Source organism: Hyperolius riggenbachi, chromosome 1 (genome assembly GCF_040937935.1).
Source record: "Hyperolius riggenbachi isolate aHypRig1 chromosome 1, aHypRig1.pri, whole genome shotgun sequence".
Lineage (NCBI taxonomy): Eukaryota > Metazoa > Chordata > Amphibia > Anura > Hyperoliidae > Hyperolius > Hyperolius riggenbachi.
The window spans coordinates 96,241,260-96,258,759 of record NC_090646.1 but is presented as its reverse complement, the minus strand read 5'-3'; the positions used below and the strand labels follow the sequence as shown (position 1 = coordinate 96,258,759).

General features: G+C 41.4%; 1 protein-coding gene across 2 annotated transcripts in view; it reads left to right on the top strand.

Annotated features, from left to right (window-relative positions):
• The window catches only part of STK32B (serine/threonine kinase 32B), a 258,548-nt gene that overhangs the window by 25,365 nt on the left and 215,683 nt on the right, over positions 1-17,500 (top strand). For both annotated transcript variants that reach the window (XM_068277282.1, XM_068277271.1), the window contains exon 2: positions 12,776-12,831. Coding sequence is in view for 1 of the 2 variants with exons in the window: in XM_068277271.1 (XP_068133372.1) it covers positions 12,776-12,831 (56 nt within the window). In the remaining variant the exon portion in view is untranslated. The remainder of the gene's footprint in view (positions 1-12,775; positions 12,832-17,500) is intronic.

The following is a 17,500-nucleotide window of genomic DNA, read 5'->3' as shown; positions in this document are numbered from 1 at the left end:
CCTCCGCCGGCGCCTGTCACCGCTCGCTTGCCGCAACATCCCGCCGGCTATACGGAAGCGCCGGCGGGATGTTAACCCCGCGATCGCCGCATACAAAGTGTATAATACACTTTGTAATGTTTACAAAGTGTATTATACAGGCTGCCTCCTGCCCTGGTGATCCCAGTGTCCGAGGGACCACCAGGGCAGGCTGCTGCCACCCTAGTCTGCACCCAAGCACACTGATTTCTCCCCCCCCCCTGCCCCAGATCGCCCACAGCACCCATCAGACCCCCCCCTGCCCACCCCCCAGACCCCTGTTTGCACCCAATCACCCCCCTAATCACCCATCAATCACTCCCTGTCACTATCTGTCAACGCAATTTTTTTTTATCCCCCCCCTGCTCCCTGCCCCCTCCTGATCACCCCCCACCCCTCAGATTCTCCCCAGCCCCCCCCCCCCCCAGACCACCCCCCCTGTTTACTGTATGCATCTATCCCCCTGATCACCTGTCAATCACCTGTCAATCACCCGTCAATCACCCGTCAATCACCCGTCAATCACCCCCTGTCACTGCCACCCATCAATCAGCCCCTAACCTGCCCCTTGCGGGCAATCTGATCACCCCCCCACACCAATAGATCGCCCACAGATCCGACATCAGATCACCTCCCAAATCCATTGTTTACATCTATTCTCTCCTCTAAACACCCACTAATTACCCATCAATCACCCCCTATCACCACCTGTCACTGTTACCTATCAGATCAGACCCTAATCTGCCCCTTGCGGGCACCCAATCACCCGCCTACACGCTCAGATTGCCCTCAGACCCCCCCCTTATCAATTCGCCAGTGCATTAATTACATCTGTTCTTCCCTGTAATAACCCACTGATCACCTGTCAATCACCTGCCAATCACCTATCACCCATCAATCACCCCCTGTCACCCCCTGTCACTGCCACCCATCAATCAGCCCCTAACCTGCCCCTTGCGGGCAATCTGATCACCCACCCACACCATTAGATCGCCCGCAAACCCGCCGTCAGATTACCTCCCAAATGTATCGTTTACATCTGTTATCTTCTCTAAACACCCACTAATTACCCATCAATCACCCATCAATCACCCCCTATCACCACCTGTCACTGGTACCCATCAGATCAGACCCTAATCTGCCCCTTGCGGGCACCCAATCGCCCGCCTACACGCTCAGATTGCCCTCAGACCCCCCCTTATCAATTCGCCAGTGCAATATTTACATCTGTCCTTCCCTGTAATAACCCACTGATCACCTGTCAATCACCTGCCAATCACCTATCACCCATCAATCACCCCCTGTCACTGCCACCCAACAATCAGCCCCTAACCTGCCCCTTGCGGGCAAACTGATCACCCACCCACACCAATAGATCGCCCGCAGATCCGACATCAGATCACCACCCAAGCGCAGTGTTTCCATCTATTCTCTCCTCTAAACACCCACTAATTACCCATCAATCACCCATCAATCACCCCCTATCACCACCTGTCACCTGGCACCCAATCGCCCGCCTACACGCTCAGATTGCCCTCAGACCCCCCCTTATCAATTCGCCAGTGCAATATTTACATCTGTTCTCCCCTGTAATAACCCACTGATTACCTGTCAATCACCTATCAATCACCCATCAATCACCCCCTGTCACTGCCACCCATCAATCACCCGCTGTCACTGCCACCCATCAATCAGCCCCTAACCTGCCCCTTGCGGGCAAACTGATCACCCACCCACACCAATAGATCGCCCGCAGATCCGACATCAGATCACCACCCAAGCGCAGTGTTTCCATCTATTCTCTACCCTAAACACCCACTAATTACCCATCAATCACCCCCTGTCACTGCTACCTATCAGATTAGACCCTTATCTGCCCCTAGGGCACTCAATCACCCGCCCACACCCTCAGAATGCCCTCAGACCCCAGCCCTGATCACCTCGCCAGTGCATTGCTTGCATCTATTCCCCCCTCTAATCACACCTTGAGACACCCATCAATCACCTCCTGTCACCCCCTAGCACACCTACCCATCAGATCAGGCCCCAATTTGCCCCGTGTGGGCTCCTGATCACTCGGCCAAACCCTCAGACCCCCTTCCGATCACCTCCCCAGTGCATTGATTGCATCTATTTTCCCCTCTAACCACCCCCTGAGACACCCATCAATCACCTCCTGTCACCCCCCCTAGCACTCCTATCCATCAGATCAGGCCCAATACAACCTGTCATCTAAAAGGCCACCCTGCTTATGACCGGTTCCACAAAATTCGCCCCCTCATAGACCACCTGTCATCAAAATTTGCAGATGCTTATACCCCTGAACAGTCATTTTGAGACATTTGGTTTCCAGACTACTCACGGTTTTGGGCCTGTAAAATGCCAGGGCGGTATAGGAACCCCACAAGTGACCCCATTTTAGAAAAAAAAGACACCCCAAGGTATTCTGTTAGGTGTATGACGAGTTCATAGAAGATTTTATTTTTTGTCAAAAGTTAGCGGAAATTAATTTTTATTGGTTTTTTTTCACAAAGTGTCATTTTTCACTAACTTGTGACAAAAAATAAAATCTTCTATGAACTCGCCATACACCTAACGGAATACCTTGGGGTGTCTTCTTTCTAAAATGGGGTCACTTGTGGGGTTCCTATACTGCCCTGGCATTTTAGGGGCCCTAAACCGCGAGGAGTAGTCTAGAAAACAAATGCTTCAAAATGACCTGTGAATAGGACGTTGGGCCCCTTAGCGCACCTAGGCTGCAAAAAAGTGTCACACATGTGGTACCGCCGTACTCAGGAAAAGTAGTATAATGTGTTTTGGGGTGTATTTTTACACATACCCATGCTGGGTGGGAGAAATTTCTATGTAAATGGACAATTGTGTTTAAAAAAATCAAACAATTGTCATTTACAGAGATATTTCTCCCACTTAGCATGGGTATGTGTAAAAATACACCCCAAAACGCATTATACTACTTCTCCTGAGTACAGCGGTACCACATGTGTGGCACTTTTTTACACCCTAAGTACGCTAAGGGGCCCAAAGTCCAATGAGTACCTTTAGGATTTCACAGGTCATTTTGCGACATTTGGTTTCAAGACTACTCCTCACGGTTTAGGGCCCCTAAAATGCCAGGGCAGTATAGGAACCCCACAAATGACCCCATTTTAGAAAGAAGACACCCCAAGGTATTCCGTTAGGAGTATGGTGAGTTCATAGAAGTTTTTATTTTTTGTCACAAGTTAGCGGAAAATGACACTTTGTGAAAAAAAACTATTAAAATCAATTTCCGCTAACTTGTGACAAAAAAATAAAAACTTCTATGAACTCACCATACTCCTAACGGAATACCTTGGGGTGTCTTCTTTCTAAAATGGGGTCATTAGTGGGGTTCCTATACTGCCCTGGCATTTTAGGGGCCCTAAACCGTGAGGAGTAGTCTTGAAACAAAAATGACCTGTGAAATCCTAAAGGTACTCATTGGACTTTATGCCCCTTAGTGCAGTTAGGGTGCAAAAAAGTGCCACACATGTGGTATCGCCGTACTCGGGAGAAGTAGTACAATGTGTTTTGGGGTGTATTTTTACACATACCCATGCTGGGTGGGAGAAATACCTCTGTAAATGACAATCTTTTGATTTTTTTACACACAATTGTCCATTTACAGAGGTATTTCTCCCACCCAGCATGGGTATGTGTAAAAATACACCTCAAAACACATTGTACTACTTCTCCCGAGTATGGCGATACCACATGTGTGGCACTTTTTTGCACCCTAACTGCGCTAAAGGGCCCAAAGTCCAATGAGTACCTTTAGGATTTCACAGGTCATTTTGAGAAATTTCGTTTCAAGACTACTCCTCACGGTTTAGGGCCCCTAAAATGCCAGGGCAGTATAGGAACCCCACAAATGACCCCATTTTAGAAAGAAGACACCCCAAGGTATTCCGTTAGGAGTATGGTGAGTTCATAGAAGATTTTATTTTTTGTCAAAAGTTAGCGGAAATTAATTTTAATTGTGTTTTTTCACAAAGTGTCATTTTCCGCTAACTTGTGACAAAAAATAAAATCTTCTATGAACTCGCCATACTACTAACGGAATACCTTGGGGTGTCTTCTTTCTAAAATGGGGTCATTTGTGGGGTTCCTATACTGCCCTGGCATTTTAGGGGCCCTAAACCGTGAGGAGTAGTCTTGAAACGAAATTTCTCAAAATGACCTGTGAAATCCTAAAGGTACTCATTGGACTTTGGGCCCTTTAGCGCAGTTAGGTGCAAAAAAGTGCCACACATGTGGTATCGCCGTACTCAGGAGAAGTAGTATAATGTGTTTTGTGGTGTATTTTTACACATACCCATGCTGAGTGGGAGAAATATCTCTGTAAATGGACAATTGTGTGTAAAAAAAATTAACAAATTGTCATTTACAGAGATATTTCTCCCACCCAGCATGGGTATGTGTAAAAATACACCCCAAAACACATTATACTACTTCTCCTGAGTACGGCAATACCACATGTGTGGCACTTTTTTGCAGCCTAACTGCGCTAAGGGGTCCAAAGTCCAATGAGCACCTTTAGGCTTTACAGGGGTGCTTACAATTTAGCACCCCCCAAAATGTCAGGACAGTAAACACACCCCACAAATGATCCCATTTTGGAAAGTAGACCCTTCAAGGTATTCAGAGAGGAGCATGGTGAGTCCGTGGCAGATTTCATTTTTTTTTGTCGCAAGTTAGAAGAAATGGAAACTTTTTTTTTTTTTTTTTCCTCACAAAGTGTCATTTTCCGCTTACTTGTGACAAAAAATAATATCTTCTATGAACTCACTATGCCTCTCAGTGAATACTTTGGGATGTCTTCTTTCCAAAATGGGGTCATTTGGGGGGTTTTTATACTATCCTGGAATTCTAGCCCCTCATGAAACATGACAGGGGGTCAGAAAAGTCTGAGATGCTTGAAAATGGGAAAATTCACTTTTTGCACCATAGTTTGTAAACGCTATAACTTTTACCCAAACCAATAAATATACACTGAATGGGTTTTTTTTTTATCAAAAACATGTTTGTCCACATTTTTCGCGCTGCATGTATACAGAAATTTTACTTTATTTGAAAAATGCCAGCACAGAAAGTTAAAAAAATCATTTTTTTGCCAAAATTCATGTCTTTTTTGATGAATATAATAAAAAGTAAAAATCGCAGGAGCAATCAAATAGCCCCAAAAGAAAGCTGTATTAGTGACAAGAAAAGGAGCCAAAATTCATTTAGGTGGTAGGTTGTATGAGCGAGCAATAAACCGTGAAAGCTGCAGTGGTCTGAATGGAAAAAAAGTGGCCGGTCCTTAAGGGGTAGAAAGCCCTAGGTCCTCAAGTGGTTAAAGCATCTGTATGCCGGTATACTTGATACATCACTCAGCTCAGCTCAGCTCAGCTCAGCTCAGCTCTGGCTCTCCTATTCTAAGCAACAGAGACAGTTCTTCTGTCAGTCTGGGCAAAGGGAAAGAAGTCACAGTCATAGACATCTGCTGTGCTGTACTGACAGCACTTAACAATTGTTTGTGAAGGCCTGAAGAAGGGTCTACCCGAAACAAGACGACGTTGTCTTCTTTCTAAACAATTGATCTTACTAATTTTCATGTTGCACCTTTTTATGGTATATTGTGTCTAAAGATGATCCTTCTTTGAAGATTTGTGAATCAATTTTTTGCACTTTTGGATATATTAAAAATTCAAGCTCATCTTTATGAAAAACTTTCTGGTCTCTTCCAATGATTTCTTATGTACTTATCCTTGTATTTATACTGGTGAATAATTGGTGTAGTGGCGCACCACTGAGGATATGTTTTCTTCTGGTCTCCTCTACATAAATACATTATCAAAACAATTAGGCAGTATTTCTTCCATAAACACAATTAGGCAAAGTGTCTTTCAAACAAGTATTTATGCTGCTTTTCCTCTACAAATAACTAAATTAGGCTGCATTTCCTTGCCCCAATTAGGCAGTGTGTCTCGCCACAAAAAACAAACGAAACACTATTAGGCAGCATTTTACATAAATTGGTAGCGTTTTCGTAATTACACAGTGTTCCACCAAAACATAATTAGGCAGTATTTCCCTGAACATAGGTAGCCAGAGTCCTCTAGGGATCTGTCATCGCTGCTATTTGGGGCATGTGCCCTGAATGTTTACTGTAGTGACCCCACTGGGCAAAGCCACCCCTCCATTTGTGTCCTGGTTTTGAAATGATTTTATCTCACCTCTTCTGCTATGTACCATCTACGGAGTATGGCTGGATGAGCCATTTATAATTATAAAGTAGAGTGGAATAGGCTGGGGTCATATACAAATCAATCACAATAAAAAGAATAATTAATAGTAGTCCAGAGGTATACAACATGCAGGGCTCCAGGTGAATTCCAGGCTTTCCTGATTGCCTCTCTGGGCAATATACCCTTTCAGAAGACATTAGGGGAGCCTACAGTCCTCACAAAATAGCAAGCAAACTATATTTCCGTTCTCATCAGTATAACCTCGTCCTGACTTCTTTTGTAACTAGAAGCTTGGCTGTATTTCAAATTACACATATAATAGTGGCTTGTGAGAGCCATCTCCTTCATCTATTTCCCCCCCTCTTTTTTATATCTAATCCCTTCGCTGAAAATGAGAGCAATTTCCTTTCCCGCTGCTTCTCCTGGCTTGCAGCAGAATTTACATTCTGTGCAGTCTGACAGCCCGGCTACTGATTTGAAGCACATGCCAGCTGATTTGTCAAACTGCTTGCTTAGCTCCACTAAAGGTTCGCCTGCAGCAATTCCTTTGATACCTCGTCCTTTGTTTATACACAGACTAAACTTTACTGACAGTGTTACTTTATCTCCCTGTGGTCCAGCTCGGCCTATTGATCTTTTGTCATTGCTGTTTCTCTTACAAAGGTGAAGATGGCGAATCCAGGCGCTTCTCTCCTTATTCTTGTTGTCACGAGCTGCTCCGATTGTCTGGGACTTTAAAAAAAGGATAAGTGATGTTGTAACACTAGGTTAGTTTATCCTTTGTCCTTAGCTGCCTTATGCTGGGAATACACGATGCGTTTATGCGTTCGTTTTTGCCGTCGTTTTCGCTTTCGATCGATTCTACTCTCGATTCACTGCTCGATTCCCCTCTCGATTCCTTATCTTTTCTTATCAATTACATTCACTTGAATGAGGAGAATCGAAACGAAAGTAGAATCGACCAGATCCAACAGGTTGGAATTTATCTATCGAACCCATCTATCTAAAGTAAAAACTTAACGTGTATTCCCAGCATTACAAAAACATGTATGGTAGTCCCTATGTTCCAGCAGTTATTTATTTCTTACCTTGTGCAACATTATTATTTCTAATTCGGATTATAAGACACTCCTGACCATAAGACGCACCTAGGTTTAGAGGGGAAAAAAACAGGGAAAAAATATATATATACCATATTTTTCGGACTATAAGACGCTCCTGACCATAACACGCACCTAGGTTTAGAGGACAAAAACCAGGGAAAAAATATATACTAAACCTGGTTTATCCATAGTGAAGGGACATCTTGTGGATTATGTCCCCTTTTGAACCTCATGCCCCCTTGTACCTCTTGTGTCTCCATGTCCTCCTCTGTCCTCCTTGTGTACCACATGTGTCCTTGTCTATGCCCCTTTGGGTCCCCATTGTGTCCTCCTCTATGCCCCTTTGTGTCCCCCTTGTGTCCTCCTCTATGCCCCTTTGTGTCCTCCTCTATGCCCCTTTGTGTCCCCCTGTGTCCTCTGCATGGGCACAGTACAGGGAGCCCCCGACATTGCGGCGGGTTGTAGGTTTGTATTGACAGGCATTCACAAGTCAGGAACTCAGTGCATTTGGACTATAAGATGCAGTGACTTTTTCCCCCACTTTTGGGGAGAAAAAGTGAGTCTTATGGTCCAAAAAATACAGTATACTAAACCTTATGCATCCATGGTGAAGGGGCATCTTGTGGATTATGCCTCCTTTCTCATGCCTCTTTGTACATCTTGTGTCTCCCTGTGTCCTCCTCTGCCCCCCTTGTGTCTTCCTGTATCCCCCATGTGTCCACCTCTGTCCTCCTTGCGTCCTCCTCTATGCCCATCTGTGTCCCCTTCTGTGTCCTGCTCTGCATGGGTACAGAACAGGGAGTCCCCGACATTGCTGAGGGTTGGAGGTTCGTATTTCCAGGCGTTAACAAGTCAGGAACTCCCTGCATTTGGACTATAAGACGCAGTGACTTTTTCCCCACTTTTGGGGGAGAAAAAGTGAGTCTTATAGTTCAAAAGATACAGTATTTAATGCTGACATCTTCCACAGTGCTTACAGAGTACACTGGTTAATTCATGTCACTGACTGTCCCTCAGGGAGCTCAAAATCTAATTTCCCTGCCTTATAGCCTAGGATGGTTATCGAGATGCTAAAGCATTGTACATACGTACCGTTGCCTTCAGCGTCTCACCTGTCCTGGCGAGTACGCTCCTCTGTCAGTCCCCAGCTCCATGCACTCCTGTACATTCTAAAGGGATGTCTTTTACTAACGAAATGCAATCACTGCACTGAACATGTAACAAAACTGAGACACTCTGTTACCGAACAGGTTTTTGTGAATTAAAGCCCGTTTTTTCAGTAAATTGCAGAACTTCTACCTCATCTGTGAAAATCTTTGTGAATTGGGAAAAAAGTCTAAAATCATCCCTTTTGATCAGCCCTTTGTGAATGCTGCCCATAGTGTAAACAAACAAAACTGAAGAAATACACATTTATTTACAAATAAAATAAAATATTGTCGCCATACAGTGTACTAGGTACATCATTTAATTGTTGTGATAGCCGATACAAATGGTTTTTCATCCACAGCAAGTTTTATTTTAAAACTATGATGGCTGAAAACAGAACTGAGAAATCATGATTTTTTTCCATTTTATTCTTAGTATCCCCATTAAATGCATATAGAATACAATAATTCTTAGCAAAAAGTACCACCCCCCAAAAAAGCCTAATTGGTGGCTAAAAAACAAGATATAGATCATTTCAGTGTGATAAGTAGTGATAAAGTTATAAGTGAATGAATGGGAGGAGTGCTGAAATGTGAAAATTGCTCTGGTACATAAGGGGACCACCACCTGTCAAGTGGTTAAAGGGAACCCAAACTCTTGCACAGCACGCAATGAAAAGTCTATAGTCCACATATTGTCACTGAAGAAATGTACTGCTCTGTGTTTGTTCAGGCAGACCAAGTAAGTTCTTATCAGCAACTGTGAATAGACTGCAGGAGAGCTCTGCCTAGGCAGCTCTCCATATAGTAAACACTGAGGCATAACCCTTTCAGTGCCTTCTGCAAACATTAAACCAGGTAAAACTTCCGTTTTTGTTTTTTTTATTACTTCCATGGATTGAAATGAAGACATTTTGTTTCCATAAAGGTTATCCTGCTGTGGCTAATCTTTTAGTGAAGAGCAGAAGTTCTGTGTTTAGTTTTACTGAAAATTGGCTAATCAGCAACTTCAGAATTTTATATGCTCAAATACATTGAAAATAAATTCCATAGGTAGCGTTAGAGGGTAGCTCTCAAGGCCAAAGGAGAGTATTTAAAGACACTCCCAGTGAATTGCGCCACAGGAATTTTTGAAATTCCATCCATCACCTCTGCAGTGCCCCCATCCAAGAGCACAATAGAGCCATATCTCTACCCCATGGAGGTCTGGTGACCAGGTGAAGTAGCCTGAGTGGTCCAGAGCAGGCAACCTAAGCAGATGTTTGGGGCCTACTTGGTGTCAGGGTGCCCACTTGCTACCTTCTTACACCTCTCCACTTCAGCTTACCAAAAGGACCACAAGAGGGCCCAGTACATCTTAATCCATCTATGAATTGGTCCCATAACTGCAAATTTCTAAACAAATAAAAAGAAACACTTTTATTTAAGTGTCAGCAGAAGTTATTATCTTACCGCTGTGATGATGCCCGGAACTGTACTTCAAGTAACAAGGCGTAACAAGGTGGAAAGTGAGCACGGGGTAATCAGCATATTCAAGCCTTCAATCAGATATTGTTGCCATGGTGACCATATCTTATTTACTGTTTTCCCGTACGTGATATAAATATAAAGACAGATCAGATGAGAATCTCTGGATATGAAAATAAGTGGTGACATTGTAAATAAGCTGTGATAGAGCAAGGGCTGTGTAATGCACATATAATAAAATCTCAGATACGGCAGCATATCTGTTGCATAAAAAAAGCCACAAAGAATATCTTGACATGAAAATATGTAAAAAATAAACATGATTTTACCAGCTACCAGGCAGCCAACAGAAGCCAGTGCATACTGTACCGATGTCCCCCTGTCTGTTCTGACTCATGGCTGCTCAGCTGAAACCCTCACTGACTGCTAAACCCAGAGACCCTCTGTGTCATGCTACTGAGCTGCATTAGTGTCCGTTGGGGACAATGCTGATGAATTATTTTTTCAATAAAATCATACTATTGTTTAAAAATGAAATGTTTAACCACTTCAGCCTACAGTGTTGTTCACCTTATGCATCTGAGCAGGGACGTAGCTAGGAATGATGGGGCCCCATAGCAAAATTTTGGTTGGGCCCTCCCCAATCCCTCAGATGACATTGCGGGGCCAGCACTGTGCAGAATGTGTCACTAGCCTGAAGGCTAGCAACGTGTTCTGTTGCTGCTGGGCAGCACAATGGTGCAGTGGTTAACACTCTCGTTGCTATGTCAACATCTGCAAGGAGTTTGTATGCTCTCCCTGTGTCTGTGTGGGTTTCATCTGGGCACTCCGGTTGCCTCTGACATCCCAAAAACATACAGATAGATTAATTGGTTTCCCCCTAAATTGTCCCTAGACTATGATACATACACTACACGCTACATACAAAGACATATGACCATGGTAGGGACTAGATTGTGAGCTTCTCTGAGGAACAGTTAGTAACAAGACAATATACTCTGTACAGCGCTGCAGCAAATGTTGGCGCTATATAAATAATAATAAAAATAATAATGTGGGGACCTACACCATATTAAAATATATTTTGTTGATTTTCAAGGTGTTTCCATTATTTTGTCCAAACCCTATATATATATATATATATATATATATATATATATATATATATATATATATATAATTGTTTTTTTTTTGTATACATTTTCAGATCTGTATTTATGGGAATATCAATGTTCTAAAGTTACCCATAGAAGTGAATTAGCAATCATTTTAATTATTCCAATCCCAAAAATGAATAGAAGATAAAATATTATTGATTATTGGGGACATCCTCACTTCCCACTTAAAGTGGACCCAAATTAAAAATACAAGATTTCAGGAATAAAATCTATTTTCTACATTATAATAATAAATAGCAGCCTTTTTTTAGCTGCATGATGACAAATATAAAATATTTTACATTTATTGGAGGAACCCCTCCCTTCCTTTCATATTGCCGGGACAGAATCCGGCAAACTGGTGGAGTAGGTGGTGTCCAGCAAAGGAGGAATTGCTAATGGCTGCCCCCAGTATAACCCTAGTTATGAAAAGAGAAGGGTGAAAAGCATGCACTGAAATGATCATAGGCTTGAAAGAGTGTTTATTTATCTTTGTATGTGTCAGAGTGGTGCAACTAAATATTTTGAATTAAAAAAATGTTTGGTTTGGGTCCTCTTTAATATTTTGTATTAGTCTGCTATTAAATGTATTAATGAATAGAAGGGAGGAGCAGCTGCCCATCAATTCACTGCGTTATGATGTATGAAATATGGTCAGCTGAGAGGTGGTTGCTTATTGTTGTTTTTTTTAGAGATTTTGTTGTATAATCATGATTTTTTGTTATTGAATAAAATTGTTAAATTATTATTGTCTCTGAGCATTAATTAATTAATTAATTAATATTAATTCATTCAATTGCCCTTTAGCAGCGGTGAGCACTAATTTCCCATAATCATAATTTTGCATCCTAATTCGCATTTACCATGTAAAATCGTAATGTTAAATTCCAGGAAAAATGTTAACTAACTTAATTTGTAAACGTCATCAGGAACAGTGATTTTGCAATTGTGCATCATTTGTGCTTAATTTAGAGGTTAATAGCAAAGGTATCATCACCAGAATAATAGAAAAGAATAGAGGGAACAAGACAAAAAAAATAATTTTTAAAAAAAGACTGTAGTTTGTGAGAAAATCGATTTTAAAAATGCAAACTGCCATTTTTTGTGTTTAAAAACATTTTTCCTTAGTATTTTTAAAATCAATTTTCTCAAAAACGACAGGTCTTTTTGAAAAATGTAGACGATAGCATGTAAGAGAGCTTTACTATTAACCACTAAAGTTGGCATGAAATCATGCGAAAACTACATGAAATTACAAATGGACTATACAAAATCAATTGAATGTCTAAATTGTAATTACGTATGGGATAATTGCAAAAATGTACGCAAAATTTAGCATCACTACCTTTTTAGCACACTTTCTTATATGTAAAGATAGTGTGGTGGTCTCTCCTTTGTATTATATAGGACAGTGATGGCTAACCTTGGCACTCCAGCTGTGGTGGAACTACAAGTCCCATGAGGCATTGCAATACTCTGACAGCAGAGGCATGATGGGATTGGTAGTTTTGTCACAGCTGGAGTGCCAAGGTTAGCCATCACTGATATAGGATATTGAATGTATTTTTTATATTTTTCTCTCTGAATCTGTTGTATTATCATTTTTTTTCCAGTTAATTTTGACCACTTTCAAATATTACGAGCTATTGGAAAAGGGAGTTTTGGCAAGGTAAGGTCATACATTGCATGCATATTGATTTATTATTTGTGGACAGATGATATTCTAGAATTTATATTATTATAATTTGTTTCAGTGATGTTACAGGCTTTCACTACATGATTTTGACTTCAGATGAAAGCATGTAGAAAGAAATGCTAGTATACTTCACCAGTGCTTTATTATAATTCTTCATTGCATTTTTTTATGAATATGAATGTTTACAAGTTGCTTTTATTAATATTTACTGCACTGCCTCTTCCTCACGATGACCTGAGCTTCCCCTTCACTCAATACCATATACTGTTCACAGCACACATTGTGCACTACCATCAGAGCAGGATCATCCACCAGGCAACCTAAGTAGGTGCCTGGAGTCTAGCAGGTGTCAAAGGGCCCACCTTTGGGGAAGGGATTTGGGGAAATGGAACGAAAGCAGTGGAATCGAAATAGAGTGGCAACGGAGTGAAAACGGATCACTTACGCATTGAACCAGTAATGCATAAAAATGTATGTGTTAATGTTCTTGCACTAGCAGGAATGCGTAAAAACGTACGCAATGCGGCCCGCCGACCAGCGGGGGACTGGAGCAGCAGTGAGTGACTACTAAGGCACAGGATGGCTGCATGGGGATGGTAGAAGCCCCAGGTAAGTGAAACTCATTTTTTTTATTTTGCTTGAACCTTCCCCTTAAAGAGAACCCGAGGTGGGTTCTAAGAATATTATTAGCACACAGAGGCTGGGTCTGCATATAATGCCCAGCCTCTGTTGCTATACTGCTTCCCTCCAGCCCCCCCCCCTCTCCAATCAGCGGGGAGGGAAGGGACGCAGGCGGGGAGCGGCGACTTAGAGGAGGCGGGGAAGCGGCGAGACTGACAAGTACAGATGTAAACAGCCAGCTGTATCTGTGACAGGAGAGATGGAGCGTCGGCACTACAGTATTTGCGCTGTGTTTGGAAGGATATGGCAGGTAACACACACTTCATCCACACTTCTGGTACTGTCAGCATGCTCTGATTGATAGATGATTGCAACGTATTGGGAGGAAGGAGGGAGAGACAATCGGCACTGCTGATGTTGCTACTTAATCCAAAGTGCGGTGGAAAACATGTACATATTCCATAACAGTGATTCTTCAAACTGTAATCATAAATTTCGTTTAAAAATGACATGCCTTTCGACATGGCAGTGTGTCTTTGTCAAGTCAGATCCTGAATTGACAAAGACACACTGGCATGTCAAAACACATCATCATTATAACCCAGCACACAGAGCTTGCCTGGACCTACCACGGACCCTTGTTGATGTCCCCCGCTGGCCACAGTCGACGTCCAATGGAGTGGAACATTGAGCATGTGAGATATGCTTGCAAATTTATGCGATCTTGTACATGCATTTCTTTTGTAATTTGCAAACTGAATTAAAGGTATTGCACCATAGAGGGGCTCACTTCTCTAGAGGGAAGCAGCACAGATGATCTCTGGGATGGGAGGCAGAGCGTTGGGGGCCCCAACTACAAACTTTCCCCTCCTCCAATACAGGGGATTATACTTCAGATCAGGGTCCATGTGCAATTAACTTTTTCTCCTGAGTTTTCTCCTAGGTGATATGTTCACACTTGTGAATAAAATGCCCTTTAAACCACCAGCAAGCAAGAAAACACTCAGAATCATTTTGATAGTACTTTTTTGTTGCAAAATGTTGAAAAGTAAAGTTATTAGAAAGAGAAGATGGAAAATTATCTCCTAGGAGAAGATTCAGGTAAAAAGTTTATTGCATACGGGCCCAGGTGTTTTGTGAATACCCATGTTATGGGTGAAGATCATGATGCCCACCCTTGTTTTATGGCCCCTGGTGAGATGGGCCCTAATGCTGTGAAGGGCACCAAAGGGAAGCAAGGGAAAGGGTGTCCCCATCAAAGTTTTGCTGATGGGCTCCATGTATTGTAGTTAAGCCACTGGTTTCAACTGATGTGCAAGGTAACTTCCATGTTTCCCTATGGCTCATGGGAACAGGTTAACACAGGTTACCAATTAACGGAGTGCTGACCCAGAATAGAGGAAGGAGAATTCTATTGATCACAGTGGACAAAAGGACGTGGGAGAGAAGAAAGAGATTGATGAGTAGATTGCGCAGGAGGTAAGTATTACGTGTGTATGTTTATTTTGACTTTTATTTTTCAGTTCAGGTTCCCTTTAAGAATGAAAATTATAAAAACAATATTAATCAGTACAGCAAAATATGCATCTCTATTTATTATTATTATCACCCCTTATCAAGTGGCAAAAAACAAATCACAGCACTGCATAGTAAATAATAAAAGCATTCACATTATAATCTGCGAACTAAACAAGCACAAGAACTTGTCATCAAAGGAAGAGAGAGAAAGCTGTGCCTGACTGAGATGAGAGCTGAGGGACTGACTCATTCTATCTAATGACTCTGTGATTTGCATAGTAACAAATCTCTATCATACATCACTTTTCACTACATTTATTTTCTTTCCTTTTTTATCTTAAAGAGGAACTCCAGTGAACATAATGTGGTAAAAAAAAGTGCTTCATTTTTGCCATAATTATGTATAAATGATTTAGTCAGTGTTTGCCCATTGTAAAATCTTTTCTCTCCCCGATTTAAATTCTGACATTTATTACATTTTTACTGCTGGCAGGTGATGTAGCTGCTCCTAGCTGTTTTGGCTGTTAGGCTGTAAACAGCTATTTTCCTGCCTGAAAGGTGCATGCATTGCTAGCCCTTCTCCCCACTGAGCTCTGTAGTAACTGCACCGTCATATCTAGCTTGCTTTGTAAACATGTGAGCACAGCATAGATCGTATTTCAGCAGCTTATGTAGAGGGGTGAGGTGTATTTCCCTTCTCAGCCACGTGCCACACTAAACTGCCCTCAGCCAATTAGTGAGGAGCAGGAATGTGGGAGGGGAGATAACAAGCTTCCTTCTCCCTGGCATGTACCAGAAAACGTCAGGCTGATTGAGATTCATTACAGCAGAAACATTTATGATTATATTGGAATCCTTGCCATGCAGGGTCAGGATGTAGACTACATAATAAACAAAGAGCAGTGGGTAAATGGAATTTGATCTTATGGCTGACAATCCTGCTTTAACAGCTGGAGGATTAAGTGACCTCACTTGTCTCATCTTGTTAGCCAACATATTATATTATGGGACAGCCCGCTACTTTGCAAATGCGATAACCCCAGTCTAAGGGAAAAAATACTATTCAGAATATACCAAATTGAATAAAATAAAAACACATAATCAGGACCTGTATGAGAAAAGTTAAGTACTAGTGATGATTGTAATCTGATAATTATGATTATGCAAAATTTCACATAGATTTCCACAATTACGAATTGGACATTCAGATAATTCCATATAATCCATTCATAATTTTGTGTAATTTTCAGGTAATTGCCGACTTAAGCAGTTAATACTAAAGCAAAGCCCCCATAAATGCTATTGTCACCAAAATTGCTACGTATGGTGAGGGAGTTGAAACAAAGAAAAAAAATTCAGAAAGGCCTTATAGTTTTTGAGAAAATTGATTTTTAAATATGCAAAAGAAAGATGGTTTTTAAACTCAGAAAAATGACACTATTCCCCTTAACATATGTAGACATTTTGGTGACAATAGCTTGTATGGGGGCATTGCTATTAACCGCTAAATTTGGCACAAAATAATGTGAAAATGACATGAAATTGTGAAATGATGGTTCCTGTTTACATTTACACACAAAATTAATTACTTTTCCCCAAAAATTTTGCATTACGATCTCACATTGTAATTGTGAAATATGATACGAAATTAGGATTATGCAAAATTTGTGCTTATCACTATTGAGTATAACATTTTTAAGTGAATGTAATTTACTTTCTAAGTCAGCATTAAAAAATTGCCTTCATAAAGTTATGAGCCACATTATGTAACAGGATTCCATGATATATGTATCTTATGTTGTATTGTTTTTAAGATATAATTTTTTTAGAACATTGCATCCATATGATATCATTAATATTTGTAAAATATGACAGATTTTTTTAATTATAATATTGGTACTCTATATTTGTGAATTCAAACCAGAGGTGAGCTGTTATAAACCCTTAACCCCCCCCCCCCCCCCATACCCCAGAAAAAATAATTTCTAGCTTTAATGTCACCCTATGCTCTCTTATTTAATATGTCATTGTAAAGTGAACACTCACCTCCTTTAAAGGGCCATTAAGAGTTTGCCGAGCCTACTAAGCACAGGGGTGCCACTTTGCCCACACATGTGTGATAAAAGTATTTGGAAAATGAGGAATAAATAGGTTTGGTAGGATGTTTTGGATGGATCGTTCTAACCAGGGCTGTGGAGTCGGAGTTGGAGTCGAAGGCGAGGAGTCGGAGTCGGGGCAATGTTGTACACATGCAAGAGATCAGTTCATGCAAACGACACAAGAAATGCTTTAGTAATTAATTTACTTCTTCTTCTTTACATTTGCACTGTGCACACAAAACTTAAGAAGTGTCTGAAAATGGAAAACAAATTTGTCTATAATTTTTCAGATATCTGTGATGTAACCAACTTTTTTTTTTTTTGCAAATGTGAACTTGAGTGAACTACAGCCCTGATCACTTCTCTCTGCCAGGAGATTTATGTTTTATCTCTGACTACAGGAG